The sequence below is a fragment of the Coregonus clupeaformis genome, unplaced genomic scaffold (assembly GCF_020615455.1).
Source record: "Coregonus clupeaformis isolate EN_2021a unplaced genomic scaffold, ASM2061545v1 scaf0088, whole genome shotgun sequence".
In the NCBI taxonomy this organism is placed as follows: Eukaryota; Metazoa; Chordata; class Actinopteri; order Salmoniformes; family Salmonidae; genus Coregonus; species Coregonus clupeaformis.
The window spans coordinates 381,095-405,436 of record NW_025533543.1 but is presented as its reverse complement, the minus strand read 5'-3'; the positions used below and the strand labels follow the sequence as shown (position 1 = coordinate 405,436).

At 45.9% G+C, this 24,342-nt stretch overlaps 1 protein-coding gene across 5 annotated transcripts in view; it reads left to right on the top strand.

The window, feature by feature from the left end:
• Window positions 1-217: 217 nt before the first annotated feature.
• The window catches only part of LOC121574240 (protein Jade-1), a 157,330-nt gene continuing 133,205 nt past the window's right edge, over window positions 218-24,342 (top strand). Inside the window, exons 1-4 of one of the 5 annotated variants that reach the window (XM_045213211.1) lie at window positions 218-577; window positions 916-965; window positions 20,660-20,735; window positions 22,801-22,886. In XM_045213211.1, the coding sequence (XP_045069146.1) occupies window positions 553-577; window positions 916-965; window positions 20,660-20,735; window positions 22,801-22,886 (237 nt within the window). In that variant the 5' untranslated portion in view covers window positions 218-552. Of the gene's footprint in view, window positions 966-20,659; window positions 20,736-22,800; window positions 22,887-24,342 lie in introns of all 5 variants that reach the window. The other 4 variants (XM_045213210.1, XM_045213209.1, XM_045213213.1 and 1 more) reach the window with 4 other exon arrangements.

Sequence of the window (24,342 nt, the reverse complement as noted above, 5' to 3'; positions counted from 1 at the left end):
ACCGCTTACACTAAACGGGGGCTTTACTTTCAAACGATAGGTGAAAAATACAATTCTATTTGATTCCTATTTCAGGTTTTAGCCTGTTTGGCGAAATTAAACCATCGTAAAAATATTTGAATCGGCTTTCAGTAACGGCAAATTTAAAGTACGTCATTTAATATGGCGCCAAAAGAGTTTAAAGTATGAGCTTATTTTGTTGTGAGGTTGCAGAACCCTCGCACAAGAGGGAGAACATGAGCGGGGAAGCGAATGGGCAGGCGGCGATGTTTTTTTGGCACAACGTCTCGAAACTAGCCAGTAGCTTGCAACCTTTCATTCTATGAAAATTAAGCATATTTTTTCCTACTGGATCTGAAAACATACTCACGTGACAAATCGGGACCTGGGGGATATCACATTGGACTATTTTAGAAATGCGACATGGCTTTGAAAATTATATTTGTTAGCTTACCTTGCTGTACCCATAGCTTTAGCTTACATTAGAACTGACTTTCTGGCTGCGGATCGAGGCTATCTTGCAAGCTAACATTAGACAATTTGGATTTACGGATGATACTCCTAAAGTCTGCTAAAGGTAGCTAACAGTTAGCTACAGTAACTGTATTTAGCTGAGAACTGCGAAGGCGGCCATCGCAGATTTGTTGAATAATATGTTATGCTTTAGGATAGACTTTATAATGGATTAATTTTGTAAATTGCTACTTTTTATTTTGACTCTCTTGGGAGAGCATCTGATCGACGTGCTGTCACCACAGCCTAGCAGGCACGTCCTGTCACCAACGTGTATAGTCAGTGGGCTAACGTTAACTAGCTAGCTAGCTAGGGTAGTTGCACTGGAATTTGACCACCGTGAAATTCACTGTCACTACATGTGGTTAACTTCAAATGATTTCGTGATTTCTCATCGTCCAGAGTCGAGGACGTTTTCGTCATCCGAAGCTGACTGCAATCAAGGTAAAAAGGTAGGTTAGATTTAGGTTTCTTCCCCAAAGAAGTACAGTAGCATGTAGCACAGGGGGGAAAACACACTTCCAGAGCTGGTAGTGAAATGTGTAATGTTAGTGCCTGTGGGTCAGATGGTTGTGATAGCCAGCCAAATAGTTAACACGAGAAGCACATCATTCAACTGCAACTTTTTATTTCCTAAAATATGAAAATGTCAGGTCCCAGTTCACGAGCAATGTTAGCAACGCCAACTACGCAGCGAGTATTATTTACAGGCGGGCGGTCATATGTTCACCGCTGTTATGAAATCATTTTGGTAGCGGGATTTTCCTGAGGTGCTGTTGCATAACATGCGTCAGTTAAATAGCTATTTAATTATTTTGTTTAATTCTAAGAAATTATTGACAACTTATGCAAGAGTCGTGCAAGTGTGTATGTTTGTAGCGAGGAGGGACCGCGCACCGCGGGCTCGCCAACATATGGCGCTGAAAATGCACATGCTGGGCAAATGACGAGTGATCGGATATTATCTGCTGGTTGAAAAGATCATAAGAGGAGCAGTATTTTGGTAATAACGATTGCGCTCTAAAACTGGATTTGTCTAAAGTTACTGTTGCCACCCAGTGTCGCTCGCTTGTGGATTTGTAATCGCACGTGCATGCGAATTACGCTCCTCAAGAAGTGGAGTGTGTATTTTGGAACGCTAAGCACGCACCTATCTAATAATTAGAACAAGCTTGTTAACTCTTCTCTCCCTCCCTGGCTCTCGCTGTGCAGTTCTAACTGTTGGGGGAGTGGCTATTGTTTACCTTCAGAAACTCTGTGCTCATAGATCAGGGGGTGGGCCTGGTGTTGGTGCTGCGCATGGCGAGTAGAGGGATAGAGCAGCATCTTGATGTTCCCATTTTAAAAATGAGAACTTGATGTTCATAGTCAGACATATTTGGGATCGAGATATTTCCAGTGTTTTAAAGTACACATTGAGACTCTCGTGAGTGCCACACGTTGATATCTTTGACAGTTGTGGGGGGCTCCCATTGATATTTTCAATTCTTATGGGGGGGGGGGGCCAATGTATGTGAAGTTGACTTTAAAGCACATAACCTCGTACATTCGAATGTTATTATTATGGTCCTCTTTAATAACAAACAAACAAGTAAAATGTTGTTACAATCCATTACCTCCCTTTATTAGAATAGTAGACTGGGCAATCCATCCTGCTCCTCTTATTGCACAAATGTAATTGAACTGGGCCCTTCCTTGAATCAATTAAGTCTGAATCATCTGGGGACCCAGTTGTGACAGCTCCACCCCCTCATGAAACAAGAGATGAGTCATGGTGTGGGGGCACTAGCTCTCTCTCTCAATTCAATTTCAATTCAACTGCCTTTATTGGCATGTGAAACATGTTTACATTGCCTAAGCAATTGAAATAGATAATAAACAAAACTGAAATGAATAGTAAACATTACACTCACAAAAGTTTCAAAGTAATAGACATTTGAAATATTATATTATGTCTATGTGCAGTGTTGTAACAATGTGCAAATAGTTGAAGTACAAAAGGGGAAATAAATCAACATAAATATGGGTTGTATTTACAATGGTGTTTGTGCTTCACTGGTTGCCCTTTTCTTGTGGCAACAGGTCACAAATCTTGCTGCTTTGATGGCACACTGTGGTAATAGATATGAGTTTAATAAAATTGGATTTGTTTTTTGAATTCTTTGTGGGTCTGTGTAATCTGAGGGACAGACTTTTGGTCATGTAGTGTATGTGGACACCTGCTCGTCGAACATCTCATTCATAAAAACATGGGCATTAATATGGAGTTGGTCCCCCCTTTGCTGCTAAAACAGCCTACACTCTTCTGGGAAGGCTTTCCACTAGATGTTGGAACATTGCTGCATGAACTTGCTTCCATTCAGCCACGGCATTCGTGAGGTCAGGCACTGATGTTGGGCTATTAGGCCTGGCTGGCAGTCGGCGTTCCAATTTATCCCAAAGGTGTTCGATGGGGTTGAGGTCAGGGCTCTGTGCAGGCCAGTCAAGTTCTTCCACATCGATCTCTACAAACCATTTCTGTATGGACCTCACTTTGTGCTCGGGGGCATTGTCATGCTGAAACAGGAAAGGGCCTTCCCCAAACTCTTGCCACAAAGTTGGAAGCACAGAATTGTCTAGAATGTCATTGTATGCTGTAGTGTTACGCCTTGATCACACCGACAGCATCATTGCGCAAAATAGTACGCAACATCATCTGGATATGTGTGCTACAAAAGTTCAACATTCACCTCTGCTACTATTTGTTTCAAGCCGTCTACACATACAGTTTGATGCATACGTTCGATAAATCCAACGTATGCACCTCACAGAACGCACTGCAACTGCCTCTGCAACGCAATGCTGCAAGGCAAACGCTGCGTTCGTTTGGAAATGAATGTACTTCTGGTGTACCAAAATGCAGTGACGCTGTTGGTGTGATTGAGGTGTTAAGATTTCCCTTCACTGGAACTAAGGGGCCTAGCCCGAACTATGAAAAACAGCCCCAGACCATTATTCCTTCTCCACCAAACTTTACAGTTGGCACTATGCATTGGGACAGGTAGCATTTTCCTGGCATCCGCCAAACCCAGATTAATCCATCGGACTGCCAGATGGTGAAGTGTGATTCATTACTCCAGAGAACGTGTTGCCTCTGCTCCAGAGTTGAATGGCGGCGAGCTTTACACAACTGCAGCCGACGCTTGGCATTGCGCATGGTGATCTTAGGCTTGTGTGCGGCTGCTCGGCCATGGAAACCCATTTCATGAAGCTCCCGACTAACAGTTCTTGTGCTGACGTTGCTTCCAGAGGCAGTTTGGAACTCGGTAGTGAGTGTTGCAACCGAGGACAGACTATTTTTATGCGCTACACGCTTCAGCACTCGGCGGTCCCGTTCTGTGAGCTTGTGTGGCCTACTACTTTGCGGCTGATCCGTTGTTGCTCCTAGATGTTTCCACTTCACAATAACAGCACTTACAGTTGACCGGGGCAGCTCTAGCAGGGCGGAAATGTGACAAACTGACTTGTTGGAAAGGTGGCATCCTATGACGGTGCCACGTTAAAAGTCACTGAGCTCTTCAGGAAGCCCATTCTACTGCCAATGTTTGTCTATGGAGGTTGTATGGCTGGGTGCTCTATTTTATACACCTGTCAACAACGGGTGTGGCTGAAATAGCCGAATCCACTAATTTGAAGGGGTGTCCACATACGTGTGTGTGTGTGTGTACGTGTCTAATATGGTCATACATTTGGCAGGACGTTAGGAAGCGCATCTCTCTCTCTTTTCTCTTCTCTCTCGGCCAGATACTCTTACCTAGAAAACCACAGTTGATTACATGGAGAGAGGGAGGGGTCGCTCGGGGGGGTGTGTACATGTGTGTCAGTAATCTATGTTACGCACACGTGTGGGCGGGTGCCTAATCCGCGTTGTGATGTCACGAGAGGCTGTGTCCTGGAGGGACGTTACATCCCCCTGAGGTGGCTGCAAACCCAGACAGCTATGGCTCCATCTGCTGGTATGGTCGGGAACTCCACCCCTCTATGGCCAATCTTCCCACGCAGCTGAAACAAATGAGGAGCTGATGAGCTGAAGGTTTGGGAAGGGAAGAGACACAGTCTCCAACCTGGGCTCTCTGGAGGACAAGAGTGCTGCACGTCCACTTCCATGAGGAATATAAGGATTTGGAGATACTTACCTTTGGGAAATACTCACCTTTGGATATATGCACCTGTGGAAATACGTGAGAGACATTTGGAAGGACTTTTTGCTGGGTTGGCCACTAGCTGCAACGTGGACTACAGTAAGGCTGGGGAAAAGTTATCTGAGCGAGTGAGAATTATGATTTTGGATGTGGAAGAGACATCCCTGAACTGTTAACCCTTAAAGAGCCACAAGAGAACAGAATTTTGTTATATTTTCGTTAATTTCCCAAGACCTATAATAAAATCCTTGTTTTGTTTGAACCTTGTCTCCTTGCACTACTTGAGCAATCCCGCTGAAAGCTGTATAGCCTCTCGTGACGTCACAGATGGTGGAGAATACGGGTATGCTCAAGCGTTAATAGTGCATGTCAGAGGAGGATACCGAAGGTTTGATCACCCAGTTTTCCAAGTTGGCCGTAGGCTCCCCGCCGACTGAAATGGAGGACATATTGAAAGCCCTTGTTGCTGGCCAGCAAGCCCAGATGCAAGCAAACGTGGCTCTCTTGGAGGAGCAAAAGAAAGCCAACCTTCTGAAGGCAGAGGAATTGCAGTTGCAGAGACAGAGGGTGGTCCAAAATACCCGCCCAATAAAGGCAAGTGACTTTATATCTAAGATGGGAGCTACCGATGACATTGAGGCATACCTGCATGCATTTGAGGCCACGGCCACTAGGGAAGCCTGGCCCAAGCAACAGTGGGTTGGTCTGTTAGCCCCTTTCTAACCGGGAATCGCTGAATGCTGTCCGGGACCTGGGCCCTGACCAGGTTACTGACTATGATGCCCTGAAGTCTGAGATCCTCAGCAGATATGGACTCACAAAGTTTGGTATGGCCCAGCGCTTTCACAGCTGGACCTTCCAACCAGACCAACCTCCTCGGGCGCAGATGCATGAACTTGTCCGAATCGCAAGGAAATGGCTGGATCCGCAGAGGAATACAGCAGCGGCGGTGGTGGAGGCCGTTGTGGTGGATCGTTACCTACGCGCCCTGCCTTATGAGGCAAAAGCGGTTCATCAGTCAACAGGCCTTGACCACGGCTGATCTGACCGTGGAAGCTGTGGAAAAGTACCAGGCCACAGCGGAGATGCTGAATGCTTCCCGAAAAGACCCCAGAGTGCGGCCCCACCACCAATGGGAAGAACCCGTCCAAAGGGCCCCCAAGGTCTCGAACCCAGCCACGTCAGGACTTATCCCGGCTCCAGGGGGAGCCAGAAACCAGGCGGGTCCAAGAAGAGTACACCAGGAGGGGAAACTCGACAGTGTTACCGGTGTGGGGAGATGGGACATATCTCCTGGCAGTGTGGGAAACCAGCCGATGAACCTATGCCCACTGCGGAGTCCTCCAGCTCAGCACCCACACACCGTTTTGCCTCGCTCTTGGGAGTCGTAGATGGCGGCCCAGATCGACCCCCCCACCTGCCCGGTAACTGTGAATCACCATGATGTGGAGGCCTTACTGGATTCTGGTAGCCGGGCCACCCTGGTGCGTAAGGATTTGGTGGGCCCAACGTGTCTGACCCCGGGGAAAGTCCTCCCAGTTTCCTGTGTCCATGGGGACACCAGAGAATACCCCATTACTGAACTTACAATGACCAGCACACGGGGAACCATACACACGACGGCGGGGTGGTTGATTCCCTCCCCGTCCCTGTCCTAATTGGACGAGACTGCCCAGCCTTTTACCCACTCTGGAGAGAGTCTCAGGAGAGGATAACCCGAGTACCTCGGAAACGGAGAGGCAAGACTCATCCTGGGAAGGCTCCGGTGCAATCCTCCGAGTTACTCACTCCCGCCCGGGCTCTGATAGGGATGGCAGGTGCCCAGACCGACACAGAGACGGAGCTACAGAATCTGGACAAAGAACTGTCTGGTCTGAAGGGGACCGCGGAGAGGTATCGTTTGTTAAAGCAACAGTTAGACATGAAGACAGAAGAGTTAGATAGCCTCCAGGCTAAACTCCAACAGAGCTCCTTCCCTAAGCAACAGGAGGAGCTGGAGAGGCTGCGCAGGACCATCGAGGAGTGTGAGGAGACCCTGCGCAGTAGTAAGGAGGTCCAGAAGAAGGCAGAGGAGAAGTACAAGGTGTTGGAGTACAAGATGAAGAATGCGGGGGCAGAGAGAGAAGGAACTGAAAGCTGCTCAACAGAAGCTAAACTCTGCTAAAACCAAGGCTGATGCGTTCAGTAAGAAACTCAAGGAGAGACAGCAGGAGGCTGAGTCCCTGGTCCTAGAGTTGGAGGAGTTGAAGAGAGAGCAGTCTGGCAAGCACCACGGCAATGCGGACGCCCTCTCCCGGCGTGATGCCTTCTTCGCTGCCTTTACCCCGACGAGGACGTCGGTCCCGAGGAGGGGGATGTGTGATGTCACGAGAGGCTGTGTCCTGGAGGGACGTTACATCCCCCTGAGGTGGCTGCAAACCCAGACAGCTATGGCTCCATCTGCTGGTATGGTCGGGAACTCCACCCCTCTATGGCCAATCTTCCCACGCAGCTGAAACAAATGAGGAGCTGATGAGCTGAAGGTTTGGGAAGGGAAGAGACACAGTCTCCAACCTGGGCTCTCTGGAGGACAAGAGTGCTGCACGTCCACTTCCATGAGGAATATAAGGATTTGGAGATACTTACCTTTGGGAAATACTCACCTTTGGATATATGCACCTGTGGAAATACGTGAGAGACATTTGGAAGGACTTTTTGCTGGGTTGGCCACTAGCTGCAACGTGGACTACAGTAAGGCTGGGGAAAAGTTATCTGAGCGAGTGAGAATTATGATTTTGGATGTGGAAGAGACATCCCTGAACTGTTAACCCTTAAAGAGCCACAAGAGAACAGAATTTTGTTATATTTTCGTTAATTTCCCAAGACCTATAATAAAATCCTTGTTTTGTTTGAACCTTGTCTCCTTGCATTACTTGAGCAATCCCGCTGAAAGCTGTATAGCCTCTCGTGACGTCACAGCGTATATGTGTGTGTTGGTAGCACTCTGACTGGTTGAAAAAAGGGGGCAAGTACCTCACGTGGTCTTTAGTATCGTATTAGCAGCTACTCCACGGGGGGGTTGTTCATGAATGGAGTCACTGACTGCTGCTCATGTCAGTTTAATATCCCTCCAACTGTACTCACCCCCCCAACTGTGCACACATACTCGCCCCAGTAACCTCCCCAAGCAGTATGTGTGTTGCTGATGGGTGTCGAGGGAGATACCATCCACGCAGGGGGAAAGGAAATAGGAATGGTTAGAGTTCATGTGGTCCTTGGAGCTTCAGCAAAGAAAGGGAAAGGGGGGTGCTCAACAAAATCATGAGAATGGCTTACCAAGAAACTTCCTAAGGGACAAATTTGAGGTAAAAATGAGTTGGCGCGCTCAACAAAAAAGGCAGTGATTTTATTTTTGCTCACTTTAATCCATTGTACACGATGCGAACAGGTGACTGACGTTTCGACGGCAAAGTGACGTCAGCTTAACGTCAATGGATTCAAGTGAGCAAAAATAAATCACTAACTTTTTTTTGTTGTGTGCTCCAACTCCTTTTTTACCTCGAATTAGTCCCTTTGGAAGCTCTTCTTGGTAAGACATTCTCATGAATAGGAATGGTTGTTGGCTTGAGCTCATGTCATCGTCCCTGGCTGTTCATCTCCTTGCATGTGTAGCAGCATGCGTGTTGTAGCTTGTTCATGTGTGACCATGTTTGTGCTTGTTTGTGTGTAAGTGTGTGCTTCCATCATGTTTATGTAAGAACGTTTGTATGTGTGTGCTTTCATGTCTGTGTGTGTGTGTGTGTGTGTGTGTGTGTGGCCTGGAATTGATGCTCATTAACTGAGCCTGTCAAGGTCTCAGTGGGAGCCTGCTGTTCAGTGGGCAGAGGGCGGATGAAATCTCTGGAAACGGCAGGAGATGAATGTCTTTTACCCGGCCCGGTGACTCACGGATTGTTATTGAAATATAATTGTGGAGCAGGGTATCATGCAGGAGGAATGGAACATTTCGTTTTTTTTATTTTTTTCTCCCCTCGGCCTCCTGTGCTGTGAGGCAGGATTGGAACACAAAACACATACACTACCGGTCAAAAGTTTGGACACACCTACTCATTCAAGGGTTTTTATTTATTTTTTAAAAAAATTTTAGATTGTAGAATAATAGTGAAGACATCAAAATGATGAAATATCACATATGGAATCATGTAGTAACCAAAAAAGTGTTAAACAAATCAAAATACATTTTATATTTGAGATTCTTCAAATAGCCACCCTTTGCCTTGATGACAGCTTTGCATACTCTTGGCATTCTCTCAACATGCTTTTCCAACAGTCTTGAAGGAGTTCCCACATATGCTGAGAACTTGTTGGCTGCTTTTCCTTCGCTCTGCGGTCCGACTCATCCCAAACCATCTCAATATGGTTGAGGTTGGGGGATTGTGGAGGCCAGGTCATCTAATGCAGCACTCCATCACTCTCCAGCCTGGAGGTGTGTTGGGTCATTGTCCTGTTGAAAAAAGTGATAGTCGTACTAAGCCCAAACCAGATGGGATGGCGTATTGCTGCAGAATACTGTGGTAGCCATGCTGGTTAAGTGTGCCTTGAATTCTAAATAAATCACAGACAGTGTCACCAGCAAAGCACCCCCACACAATAACACCTCCTCCTCCATGCTTTAGGGTGGGAAATACACATGCGGAGATCATCCGTTCACCTACTCTGCGTCTCACAAAGACACGGCGGTTGGAACCAAAAATCTCAAATTTGGACTCCAGGCCAAAGGACAAATTTCCACCGGTCTAATGTCCATTGCTCATGTTTCTTGGCCCAACCAAGTCTGTTCTTCTTATTGGTGTCCTTTAGTAGTGGTTTCTATGCAGCAATTCGACCATGAAGGCCTGATTCACACAGTCCCCTCTGAACAGTTGATGTTGAGATGTGTCTGTGACTTTATTTTGGCTGCAATTTCTGAGGCTGGTAACTCAAATGAACTTATCCTCTGCAGCAGAGGTAACTCTGGGTCTTCCATTCCTGTGGCAGTCCTCATGAGAGCCAGTTTCATCATAGCGCTTGATGGTTTTTGCGACTGCATTTGAAGAAACTTTCAAAGTTCTTGAAATGGTCCATATTGACTGACCTTCATTTCTTAAAGTAATGATGGGCTGTCATTTCTCTTTGCTTATTTGAGCTGTTCTTGCCATAATATGGACTTGGTCATTTACCAAATAGGGCTATCTTCTGTATACCCCCCCTACCTTGTCACAACACAACTGATTGGTTCAAACGCATTAAGAAGGAAAGAAATTCCACAAATTAACTTTTAAGAAGGCACACCTGTTAATTGAAATGCATTCCAGGTGACTACCTCATGAAGCTGGTTGAGAGAATGCCAAGAGTGTGCAAAGCTGTCATCAAGGCAAAGGGTGGCTATTTGAAGAATCTCAAATATAAAATATATTTTGATTTGTTTAACACTTGTTTGGTTACTACATGATTCCATGTGTTATTTCATAGTTTTGATGTCTTCACTGTTATTCTACAATATAGAAAATAGTACAAATATCAATCGAACGCTGCTTGCACCCGCCTGCCCGACTAGAATCACTACTTTCGGCGGCTCTGACTTAGAATATGTGGACAACTACAAATACTTAGGTGTCTGGTTAGACACTTCCAGAGTCACATTAAGCATCTCCAATCCAAAGTTAAATCTAGAATTGGCTTCCTATTGCGCAACAAAGCCTCCTTCACTCATGCTACTAAACATGCCCTCGTAAAACTGACTATCCTACCGATCCTTGACTTCGGCGATGTCATTTACAAAATAGCTTCCAACACTCTACTCAGCAAATTGGATGTAGTCTATCACAGTGCCATCCGTTTTGTCACCAAAGCCCCATATACTACCCACCATTGTGACCTGTATGCTCTCGTTGGCTGGCCCTCACTACATATTTGTCGCCAAACCCACTGGCTCCAGGCCATCTATAAATCCCTTCTAGGGAAATCCCTGCCTTATCTTCGCTCATTGGTCACCATAGCAACACCCACCCGTAGTATGCGTTCCAGCAGGTATATCTCACTGGTCATCCCCAAAGCCAACACCGCCTTTGGCCGCCATTCCTTCCAGTTCTCTGCTGCAAATGACTGGAATGAACTGCAAAGATCTCTGAAGCTGGAGACACTTATCTCCCTCACTAACTTTAAGCATCAGTTGCCAGAGCAGCTTACCAATCACTGCACCTGTACACAGCCCATCTGTAATTAGCCCACCCAACTACCTCATCCCCATATTGTTATTTACATTGTTATTTATTTTGCTCATTTGCACCCCAGTATCTCTATTTGCACATCATCTTCTGCACATCTATCTTTCCAGTGTTAATACTAAATTATAATTGTAATTATTTTGCACTATGGCCTATTTATTGCCTTACCTCCATAACTTACTACATTTGCACATACTGTATATACATTTTCTATTGTGTTATTGACTGTACGTTTTGTTTATTCCATATGTAACTCTTGTGTTGTTGTTTTTTTCCAAACTGCTTTGCTTTATCTTGGCCAGGTCGCAGTTGTAAATGAGAACTTGTTCTCAACTGGCTTACCTGGTTAAATAAAGAAAAATAAAGAAAAACCCTTGAATGACTAGGTGTTCTAAAACTTTTGACTGTTAGTGTACATGCAACACATTTCAAAAGGCTTCTTTGGAGTATCAGCTTTTCATGCTTTCTGCGAAATTGTCCTTCTCTGAATAAGGGAAGTAATAAGGCCTAGCTCCTGTGGCAGTCAGTGGTACCGAACAAATGATACTGTCAAACTACTGGTTACGTCCCAAATGACACCCCTTTCCATATACAGTGAGGGGAAAAAATTATTTGATCCCCTGCTGATTTTGTAAGTTTGCCCACTGACAAAGAAATTATCAGTCTATAATTTTAATGGTAGGTTTATTTAAACAGTGAGAGATAGAATAACAACAACAAAATCGAGAAAAACGCATGTTAAAAATGTTATAAATTGATTTGTATTTTAATGAGGGAAATAAGTATTTGACCCCTCTGCAAAACATGACTTAGTACTTGGTGGCAAAACCCTTGTTGGCAATCACAGAGGTCAGACGTTTCTTGTAGTTGGCCACCAGGTTTGCACACATCTCAGAAGGGATTTTGTCCCACTCCTCTTTGCAGATCTTCTTCAAGTCATTAAGGTTTCGAGGCTGACGTTTGGCAACTCGAACCTTCAGCTCCCTCCACAGATTTTCTATGGGATTAAGGTCTGGAGACTGGCTAGGCCACTCCAGGACCTTAATGTGCTTCTTCTTGAGCCACTCCTTTGTTGCCTTGGCCGTGTGTTTTGGGTCATTGTCATGCTGGAATACCCATCCACGACCCATTTTCAATGCCCTGGCTGAGGGAAGGAGGTTCTCAACCAAGATTTGACAGTACATGGCCCCATCCATCGTCCCTTTGATGCGGTGAAGTTGTCCTGTCCCCTTAGCAGAAATACACCCCCAAAGCATAATGTTTCCACCTCCATGTTTGACGCTGGGGATGGTGTTCTTGGGGTCATAGGCTGCATTTTTCCTCCTCCAAACACGGCGAGTTGAGTTGATACCAAAGAGCTCCATTTTGGTCTCATCTGACCACAACACTTTCACCCAGTTCTCCTCTGAATCATTCAGATGTTCATTGGCAAGCTTCAGATGGCCCTTTATGTGCTTTCTTGAGCAGGGCGACCTTGCGGGCGCTGCAGGATTTCAGTCCTTCACGGCGTAGTGTGTTACCAATTGTTTTCTTGTTGACTATGGTCCCAGCTGCCTTGAGATCGTTGACAAGATCCTCCCGTGTAGTTCTGGGCTGATTCTTCACCGTTCTCATGATCATTGCAACTCCACGAGGTGAGATCTTGCATGGAGCCCCAGGCCGAGGGAGATTGACAGTTATTTTGTGTTTCTTCCATTTGCAAATAATCGCACCAACTGTTGTCACCTTCTCACCAAGCTGCTTGGCGATGGTCTTGTAGCCCATTCCAGCCTTGTGTAGGTCTACAATCTTGTCCCTGACATTCTTGGAGAGCTCTTTGGTCTTGGCCATGGTGGAGAGTTTGGAATCTGATTGATTGATTGCTTCTGTGGACAGGTGTCTTTTATACAGGTAACAAACTGAGATTAGGAGCACTCCCTGTAAGAGTGTGCTCCTAATCTCAGCTCGTTACATGTATAAAAGACACCTGGGAGCCAGAAATCTTTCTGATTGAGAGGGGGTCAAATACTTATTTCCCTCATTAAAATGCAAGTCAAGTGTTATAAATTGATATGCGTTTTTCTGGATTGTTTTGGTGTTATTCTGTCTCTCACTCTTCAAATAAACCTACCATTAAAATTATAGACGGATAATGTCTTTGTCAGTGGGCAAACGTACAAAATCAGCAGGGGATCAAATACTTTTTTCCCTCACTGTATAGTGCACTACTTTTGACCAGAGCCCTATGGGCCTTTGTAAAAAGTAGTGTACTATAAATTGCTGCCATTGGGGATGCAAATTGTGTACCAGACCTTGGATAGAACGCAAGTCCCCAGCCTGTTCAAGAAGGTAATCGGAGGCTTTTCTGATGGTGATACAGTAGGTGTTTGTCAGGTGGCTGCCTTTTCCCCCCCTGCCCTTTTCACCTTGCATCAAAGCCAGGTAGATTACCCAGCATCTCTAGTTTCCCGGCACATGAAAAGGCTTGAAAAACTGTCCATTTTATGCCTGCCAGCAGTGCCTGATTACACCAGTCAGTAGCCTCTGTAAAGCAAGTCATCTTTGAAAAGCACCCAGCTTTGGTTGATATCTGTATTTACTGCTGTCAGCTAATAAACATAATGCCAACCCTTACAAGGATAAACATCCCAAAAAGCAGCGTTCGTTCTCTGATGGCAACAAATGGCCAAGGACACATTTTTAGGAATGAAAGTAAACAATAAACATCAATCGGTCCCCTAGGTTTTAACTCTATATTCACCTCAAGGTAGCACAACAACAAGTCTCCAGCCAGGAAACTTAAATGGCTGGACATGCTGACATGCTTGCTGGGCCTATGTTGCGGGGGACTGATAGCCAAGTCAGTATGAGTGGAGGAGGGGAAATAAACAGGTAGGTGGGAAGAGAGGAGGAGGGGGCAGATAAACAAGGTGGTGGGAGGAGGAGGATGGAGGGGAGGGAGATGGGCTGGTCAGTGTTGGTGAAGGGCATGGTGCACTCCTCCATCCCTCACTGGGGTTAATGAACTCCTGATGGCAGGGGAGGTGAGAGCAGGGGTATTCATCTCCTCTTTTCCTCCTGCACCAGCCCTCCTCTCACTCTCCCTCTTCCCTGGTTTTGGCAGGCACTCAGGTCCCTTTGATTATTTGTCAGCACTTTCAGGAGAGAGCGAGAGAGACTCCGTAGAAAATGATTTGGTCCTGGCCTTCCGTTCTCTTTTTCCCCTCCTTCCCTCTTCCACCCCTTTCCTTTTTTTCCCCATAATGCAGCAGCGTCAATAAATATTGTATTAATATATGTGGCTGGACTGGAGCCGTGAAGGTGATGATAAAGGAAACCCATTATATTTTCGTTGCTCATTTGCTCGGCTGGTCCCCTGGGGTCGCTGCTGAGGTCATTCAGTGAGGGTACGGCTGCGTCCCAACAAATGGCAGTAGTGCACTAAATAGGGAATAGGTTGCCATTGAAATAGCAGCAGCAGAATCCACATGGGAGAATAGCCTACTACTATACCACACTATGTAGCCCTGGACAACCTCTCCCTCAACGTGACCAAGACAAAGGAGATGATTGTGGACTACAGGAAAAAAAAGAGGACTGAGCACGCCCCCATTCTCATCGACGGGGCTGTAGTGGAACAGGTTGAGAGCTTCAAGTTCCTTGGTGTCCACATCACCAACGAACTATCATGGTCCAAACACACCAAGACAGTCGTGAAGAGGGCACGACAAAGCCTATTCCCCCTCAGGAGACTGAAAAGATTTGGCATGGGTCCTCAGATCCTCAAAATGTTCTACAGCTGCACCATCGAGAGCATCCTGACTGGTTGCATCACCGCCTGGTATGGCAACTGCTTGGCCTCCGACCGCAAGGCACTACAGAGGGTAGTGCGTACGGCCCAGTACATCACTGGGGCCAAGCTTCCTGCCATCCAGGACCTCTATACCAGGCGGTGTCAGAGGAAGGCCCTCAAAATTGTCAAAGACTCCAGCCACCCTAGTCATAGACTGTTCTCTCTGCTACCGCACGGCAAGCGGTCCCGGAGTGCCAAGTCTAGGTCCAAAATACTTCTCAACAGCTTCTACCCCCAAGCCATAAGACTCCTGAACAGCTAATCATGGCTACCCGGACTATTTGAACTGTAATGAATAGACCCTCCTGTCTCTAACTGTTTGAACAGCATGCTAGCCTGTCCACTTTGTTCAGATGTTGAAATCAAGTGGGCTACCTTATTTCTCAGAATGAGAATGAGTTGCCAATTTCTTATGTAATTGTGTTTTTATGCTTATTGCACATTTATAAAACACAGACTAAATAGCTAGTATAACAGTCTTTGGCTAAAATGCTGCTAGCGGTACATTGTTAATTGATACTCCTGTTTTTAGTAGTGTCTGCTCTGTGCGCAATTTGAGGAGTTGAGACATAAAAAGTGTACCGTTAGAAAGGTTAACTTCACTATTACAGTAAAATAATATATCAATGTCTGTCGGTGTCCATATGATCGATTTCGTTGGACAAAACCTCAAATGCAAATAGCATGTTGAATAAGAAGTGATCACTCATCTTTGTTGTTGTGAGTGGCAGGGAGAGGGACTTGTGTGTGTGAATGGGAAGGTGCACAATCGCAGCAGAAGGAGCGAAGGAGACGAGACCAAAAAGACAACATGAGAAAAAGTGGACATAAACGCTCATAAAAACAAAAAATAACCAAAAACGTGATTCTTGCCATCCAGGCATTTGGAATATCGCACCAAAACATAAATTCGAATTAATTCAATATATCTCCCAGCCCTACATCAAATGAATTAGAATTATCTCCCAGCCCTACATCAAATTAATTAGATATATCGCCCAGCCCTACTGTGGAACTGCTCTCGTTTATAATGCTGGCAAGGAGCTCTTGTACCGTCTCCGTTCCTCTTCTGTCGTATGTGGAGTAGAAGTGTACCAGTAATAGTTAAAGTGCGTTTTCTTGTTCTATGACCTGTGATTTTTGTGGTTTTTAAATGACATAGAGGTGTTGGGGGCTCACTGAATGAGATCCCCTAGGTTTTCTTCCTCCTTCCTGGTTTTCAATGGTGTGTGAGGAAGGATAAGAGCTTTTAGATATGAACTAGAATTTATCTGTATGCTTTTGTGTTTCTTGCCTGTGTGTGTGTTGTTCTAGCTGGGGTAAAGACTCCATGACTCCACACAGCTGTGCCTGTGATCATGTCATTCACAGAGCCTTGGCTGCCTCTCATTCAGAGGCTCACAGAGCAGAGCATCACAACCCCTGCTGGGCTACAGGGTGGTTTACGCCACCACTACTACTAACACACTGATGCTGCTCTCTCTTCCTCACCTCTGACATGCTGTTTTTCTCTGTTCTCTCTCTCTCGCTCTGTTCTCTCTCTCGCTCTGTTCTCTCTCTCGCTCTGTTCTCTCTATCGCTCTGTTCTCTCTCTTGCTCTGTTTTCTCTCGCTCTGTTCTCTCTCTCTCTCTCTCTCTCTCTCTCTCTCTCTCTCTCTCTCTCTGTTCTCTCAACCTCTGCCATTCCTCTCTCCTTCCCCTTCTCTACCACCCTCTCTCTCGCTTTCTCGCTGCCAGAACTCCCCATCTGTCCTCACTACACCTCTCTCCTTCTCCAAAAATAGCCGACTTGCCGTTTCGTTGCGTTCCGGGGAGGCAGAGGCGGGCGGGGATCTGTCTCCCAGGGGTACTGCAGTGATACACTGCTCCCTCTACACCTGTCTTGTTGCTGCCTTGTTTTGTACACACAGCATTAACACTGCATAGTGCACCCAACTCTCATGTTGCATACACCCTCCTCTCCCCCCGCCCCTCTGCTTTTTCCAGGGAGAGAGAGAGGAGGAAAAGGACTGTCAATAAAATAAGAACGAGGGAGAGAGCGTGGAGCTTGGTTGCCCGGCTCTCTGGCGGTTTTGCCAGTGGCTTTTTACACATTGGCATCTTGTTTAAACCACCCTAATGACACTGCTGCATCTCCCCCTTACACACACACACACACACACACACACACTGGCTGTCACAAACCAGCCTCAGAGAGATGTTGTTTATGAAGCAATTTATATGCAGGGATTCTTCATCAAACAGCCTGACCTACCGGATTCTGAACGAATACTTGGTCATTCTGTGTGTGTGTGTATGGTAATTGCAGATTGGTGCCTGCTATTAATGACATCATATCAGCTGCTTTTGTGTCGCTGCCTGACTGTTAGTGCTGTAAACGCCAAGGCCTCCTCTCCCTTTATCCTGGGACCTGAAAGTGGCTTGTTGATGGAAAGAGAAGGCAGGCAGGCAGGCAGACAGACAGACAGGCAGACAGACAGGCAGAAAGGGAGGGCAGACAGGCGGGCAGTAACTATCCATTTCAGAGGCTGGGTGTCAGAATTGGCCAACTAATGGGCTTGGCAGTCATCTCTCAGCACTCTGAAAGACCAGGCAGACACAAACACACACGGAAATGACCGGGCAGCCCACTTTGGCACTGGCGGCACTGGCAGACAGTTTTGGGATGCAGCCTTTTAAGCCTGCAGCCTCTCCGTCCATGCAGCTCAGTCATCACACACACAGCCCTCCCCAGTGAGTGAGTCAGAGTTGTGTGTGGGTCTGGAGATCGGGCGGCCCTGTGCCACACACACCACCCTGCACCATGCCAATGAGACCAGGGGCAGCAGAGCTAAGGGCCACGTCCCTGTGTAGTGACACCATGCAGGGACTGTCGTGGGAACGACTCAGCATGTTTTGGCCCGTCACCTCTCCTCTCTGTGTAGCAAGAGCAGGCATGAGGACACAACATCATCACCACCACTACTACTCCCATTACCACTACTGCTACAGATGGAGTGGCACTGCCAGTTTTGCTTTCCCGTCCCGTCATTCACAAGTAGGTGATTTGAGGCATGCGTGAAAAGGGGGCCATTGTGGAGTAACAGCGCAGTAATGTAATCCAGCTCAGAGGGAGAGAGAGCTCTCGATCAATCATTTTGGCCCTATAACAAAGAACAAACAGCAAAACATATACATGATCAAATACAAATCTTAGAATCAACTATTAAAGACTACCAGAACCCACTGGATTCTCCAATTACGTTGAATGAACTACAGGACAAAATACAAACCCTCCAACCCAAAAAGGCCTGTGGTGTTGATGGTATCCTTAATGAAATGATAATTTGGAACCAAGGACTAATCACCCCAATCCACAAAAGGGGAGACAAATTTGACCCCAATAACTACCGTGGGATATGCGTCAACGGCAACCTTGGGAAACTGAGCTGCACTTCCTAACTTCCTGCCAAATATATGACCATATTAGAGACACATACTTCCCTCAGATTACACAGACCCACAAAGAATTCGAAAACAAATCCAATTTGGAAAAACTCTCATATCTATTGGGTGAAATACCACAGTGTGCAATCACAGCAGCAAGATTTGACCTGTTGCCACAAGAAAAGGGCAACCAGTGAAGAACAAACACCATTGTAAATACACTGCAAAAAAAAATAAAGGGAACACTTAAACAACACAATGTAACTCCAAGTCAATCACACTTCTGTGAAATCAAACTGTCCACTTAGGAAGCAACACTGATTGACAATAAATTTCACATGCTGTTGTGCAAATGGAATAGACAACAGGTGGAAATTATAGGCAATTAGCAAGATACCCCCAATAAAGGACTGGTTTGCAGGTGGTGACCACAGACCACTTCTCAGTTCCTATGCTTCCTGGCTGATGTTTTGGTCACTTTTGAATGCTGGCGGTGCTTTCACTCTAGACCTGAATCCAATTGAGCACATCTGGGACATCATGTCTCGCTCCATCCACCAACGCCACGTTGCACCACAGAGTGTCCAGGAGTTGGCGGATGCTTTAGTCCAGGTCTGGGAGGAGATCCCTCAGGAGACCATCCGCCACCTCATCAGGAGCATGCCCAGGCGTTGTAGGGAGGTCATACAGGCAGGTGGAGGCCACACACACTACTGAGCCTCATTTTGACTTGTTTTAAGGACATTACATCAAAGTTGGATCAGCCTGTAGTGTGGTTTTCCACTTTTTTTAATTTTGAGGGTGACTCCAAATCCAGACCTCCATGGGTTGATACATTTGATTTCCATTGATAATTTGTGTGATCTTGTTGTCAGCACATTCAACTATGTAAAGAAAAAAGTATTTAATAAGATTATTTAATTCATTCAGATCTAGGATGTGTTATTTTAGTGTTCCCTTTATTTTTTTGAGCAGTGTACAACCTATATTTATGTGAATTTGTTTTCCTTTTTGTACTTTAACTATTTGCACATCATTACAACACTGTATATAGACATAATATGACATTTGAAATGTCTTCATTCTTTTGGAACTTTTGTGAGTGTAATGTTTACTGTTAATTTTGTATTGTTTATTTCATTTTTGTTATCTATTTCACTCTTGATTGCACTCATTGTCTTTCTCTCTGAGACAACTATCCTCCCTCTCCTTGTCTGTCTACATCTCTCTCTGTGCTGTGGAGCACTTCATTTGTTTTATGGTGCGAAGTCGTCACCAAGGGGACTCCTCCTGCAGAACCGTTCCTCCATTCCTACAATACAGCACCTCTGGGGGAAACCTGCTCTGTATTTGAGGTTTAAGTGAAAATGGATCTCAAACCCCCCCCAAAAAATAATATCTATATATATTTCAAGTGGAAAATGCATTCTTTATACATCTGTTATTCCTCTTTGGCACCTAGCACAGACTTATTTCTCTCTATGGCCATGGAAATGTCTCAATCTTTAGAAGGATTTTGTTTCATGGTTATGATGGAGAGAAAGAGAGGGGAAAAAGAAAGTAGAGAAAGGGAAAACCACACAGGTTTTCTTCCCCGTTGAAAAGCTGTCGGTCAGACACGCCAGTGTTTTCCCCCTCTGATGTGAAGAGGAGGCGATGAGTTGCTGTCTTCAACCTACAGTATGAAACATGACTCCCACCACCCACTTTTATTGCTTTCTCTACGCATTTGATACGGCACTGAGGGTAAAACAATAAAGGAAAAACAACACATCCCTGAGGGACACCTTAGTCACTGAACTTCCAGCGAGGCCAGACAGGAAGTCCATTATGTACTCGGCGCTACATAGCAAGTTAATCTAAAGCACAGGGAGTGTGTTGCACAGGGAGTAGAGGCAGCTCTATTTGGAAGTCTAAATGTCACTAGTAAAGTTTACGGCGGGCTGAGCAAGGCAACAGGAAGAGCCCAATATAAGAGGGAAAAGCCCTGTTTTATGGCCACATAAATCTGCGCTCAGTCACTAAAGGCAATAACCTGCTTTTTCCTCTAGTTCTTCTCTTTTCCTGGCTCACTGTACTGTACTCTCTCTGTGGATGGATGGGGGAATCAGACACGCATATCTACAGAGCAGATATCCTCATAAAGTCTCACCCTTCCCCAGTGCTATAACTACCTCTATCTGTCTCGCTCTCTCTCTCTGGCTCTCTATCTCTCTCTCTCTCTGTCTGTCTGTCTCGCTCTCTCTGGCTCTCTATCTCTCTCTCTGTCTGTCTGTCTTGCTCTCTCTGGCTCTATCTCTGTCTCTGCCTGCCCTTCTCTCTCTTTCTGCTGCTTGCAGTCTTTGTGTGTCTCTCTCGCTCTTAAGTGGTCTAGTTTGACGCTGTGGCAGTATAATAACCATAGCCTGGCCTGTACTGTAACTGCTGCTGCTGGATGCTGATGTGTGTCTCTTCCCTAACAGATGGAGAGTGAGAAGAAGAGAAGAAAATACTCCACCAGCAGCAATGACTCGGACACCACTGACAGTGAGTTGAAACGTATGTAGTTAGAGATGATAAAAGGGCCGGAGAGATACTGGGGGGTGGGGGGGGGTTAATGGAGAGGTAGAAGGGCGGGATTGTCACCATTTGGAGACTAATTAGTTAGGAGTGAGTCATGAAAGCTGTACTCTGACTAAACAGGAGCGATTAGGACAGGGCTGATGCACGCTCTGACGCTCTGCAGCCAAACACTAAACAAACAGGCAGAATAAACAACGGGCCCTGAAGAGCAGCTTGGCAGAAGATCCTCAGCGGCAGGACCAGTCACTAGTCTGGCCTCGGTTATGTCCCTAATGGCACCCTATGGGCCCTGGGCAAAAGTAGTGCACTATAGGGAATAGGATGCCATTTGGGACACAGCCGATGGCAGGAACAAGATGTTTATGCCTGCATCACCACAATGGCTTCTGTCATTAACGTAACTGACTGATTGATCACTGTGAGCCACAATGGTGGTGGCCAAGTGATGGACAAATGTATGCTTGTGAAGAAGTAGGATGAAATTACCACTAGTCTCTGATCTAAGGTCAGAGCATTTTTTTGTCCCTAATTTGATTAAATCATGATTGGGGGAGGTAATCTGATCTGAGATGTGTGCCTACGGGCAACTCCTACCGCTGGACCAGTGGCCATAGCTCTGGGCCATGTGCCGGAGGCTAAACTGCTTGATGCTCCCTAAACAACCAGTGCTTCTGAGTGCCATTAACACGCCAGTGTCCGGGCTAGCTTGCATCGGTTCAACATGGGTTTGGGTTATCGTGTTTCTAATTGAAGGATCCCAGTGATAATTTTGACCCTGTGCTAAACTGGGGCTTGTCATTAAAACAGGCCATGATGGGTAACTCTGATTGCGGTCGCTCTGCAACGTGAGGAGGTACCACACCACAGCCGTATCATGTCGACCAGCCGTAGCCATCCCAACCCCGTACCGCAACACACACACATTGAGATTACATAATGACGTGGCTCTGAACTCCCTCCTGGTAGCTGGAACAGCACACATTTAAAATAACAACCTGTCACCGGGTACAAATGGAAATGTCAGTTATTGAGGAGATTAGTGTCTCTCCCTTCTCTCCTGTGTTGCTGCAAGGGACTTTGGCTGGCTAAGGTGTGATCCTGGTCTATAAATAAAATGACTTGATGACGACCACCTCCCTCTCCACCTGCCTGCTCGTCGTGACTCGTGCACACACACACACACACACACACACACACACACACACACAAGGATAGTTAAATAAAAAAACACACACAGCAGTCAGAGAGGTAGGAACACACACTGACACCGTCACACAGTACAGCCGACTGAGGATTCATTCTAGGCCTTTGGTTAAACCCACTCATCACAGAGTGATTCTGAAGACAGGAGTGACGAGATCTGCCTCCAGCCCTGTTTAACGCCATCACTAAATATAGGCTGCTTTCCAAATAGCACCCTATCCCCTTATGCACTAGTGCCCAAAGGGCTCTGGTCAAAGTAATGCACTATAGGGTATTGGGGGGCCATTTGGGACGTAGCCTACTACTAGCATGTTGGCTATAGAGGGATTAGGAATATGTTGATCACGAATCAGTTTCTTCTGATGGCTCAATCGTCTTCTGTCTGGTTAATTACCATTCGGTTCTGGGGTGTTGGTGGGAAATTATTATCATTTCACCCTTAGGCTATCATATGAAAATGATTTTGATTACCTAAAATACAGCAACATCAGTACGTATATTCCTTCTAATAAGTGATACTGACCAACTAAATCGTTGTGGAAAGGTTCTTCAACCCATTATCAGTGACTCTGACCTCCTTGTGCCTCTTTTTTCTCAAACTTATCCACTTGTATCACCATAACTATCCATCCACCTGTCAATTGTTACTGAACTGAACATATCAAGTCTAAAACTAATTATGAAATCTAGGCAAGTCAGTCAGACTTTCAGATGCCTTAAATTGTGATCAGTGATTGAAAATGGCTGCCTCCTGTCTCCTCTAACTGTTTGTCATTCTGGATAAGATAAATGGGTGCTAAATGACCAAAATGTACATCTAAAATGTAACCGTTTGCAGGTCAAGTGACCTCCTGGTCCAGGTCCTCCAAGAACACAGGGACCAGCAGCACCTGGGTCAGACAGGAGCACAAGAAACCATCTGAGGTGAGTGGCTACCAACTCCATACTGTATACAATTCACCTGTGAGTCCCAAATGGCACCCTATTTTCCTTTTATAGTGCACTTCTTTTGTCCATAGACCATAGGGCTCTGGTCAGAAATAGTGCACTATATAGGGAATAATGGGCCCTGGTCAAAAGTAGTGCACTATATATTGAATAGGGTGCCACTTGGAATGCAGACACTGACTAATAATAATAATAATAAATAATACATGGGTTTTAAAGTGCCTTTTAAGAAAAGATTGTACAGCAAGAGAGTAAAAAACTAAACAAGGATAAAACCATAGAATAAAAAGAAATAAAAGCTACTCAGGTGGTGGGCGTGGCAATGGGCGTGGTCTGCCTGTCGAGTGGCAGAATTTTAGAGGCCCCCATCTTGGCAGTGTAGAGAGTGTTGCATTTTTAAAGGTAATATTCTACAATGGAGCTGAGAGAAAATGGTGATGTTTTAAAGCTATTTCCTTCAATTCTATGCATTTGTCTATGTCTAATGCTGTGTTATTTTGCTCAAACATAAGAACAAAAATCAATAGTGCGAAATTAATTGTTTTTGATATTTTTTTATCTCCCTGACTGTCTAGCTTTTAGTTTGGGGATTGTTAGTTCTCAAAGATTATAATATGTTCAAGTATTAAGGGTCCATTATCATTTCTACGTACTTTATATCTGGGTTGAAGTTTACACTTTGGCCCTGTTCAGAGTTGCGGCTGGCTGGGGGGAGAGAGTTGCGGCTGGCTGGGGGGAGAGAGTTGCGGCTGGCTGGGGGGAGAGAGTTGCGGCTGGCTGGGGGAGAGAGTTGCAGAGTTTGGGGGAAGCAGCGCTGAAAGCCTGGGCCCCCATTTGAGCACTGTCTTGTTTTGGGGATGGTGAGTAGTCCATGAGGAAAGAGAATTATGAGGGGGCAAGGCCATGGAGTGCCTTGTAGGTGTGGAGTAGGATCTTGTAGGTAATGTGGAATTTGACAGGAAGCCAGTGAAGGTGGTGGGGGTGATGTGTTCCCAGGGTTTGGTGTGTGTGATGACCCTGGCAGTGGAGTTCTGGACGTACTGGAGCCTATATAGGGCTTTGCCGGACACCCCGAATAGGACTCCATTGCAGTTGTCCAGACGTGATGTAACAAAGGCATGTATGAGGGTCTCCGCTACCTGGTCCGTGAGGGATGGTCGGAGTCGGGAGATGTTGAGGAGATGGAAGAAGGCTGATTTGGTGATGGACTTGATGTGTGACTCGGAGAGAGTGGGGTCCAGGATGACACGTTCGGACCGTATCCATGCGGTTGCGGAGGATGCAGTGACAGACGGTGTCATAGGCAGCAGAGAGGTCGAGGAGGATGAGGATATTGAAGTGGCGAGAGTCGGCGGTAATGATGAGGTCATTGAATACTTTTACCAGTGCAGTCTCTGTGCTTGGCCCGGAACCCCGATTTTTAAAGAGGTTC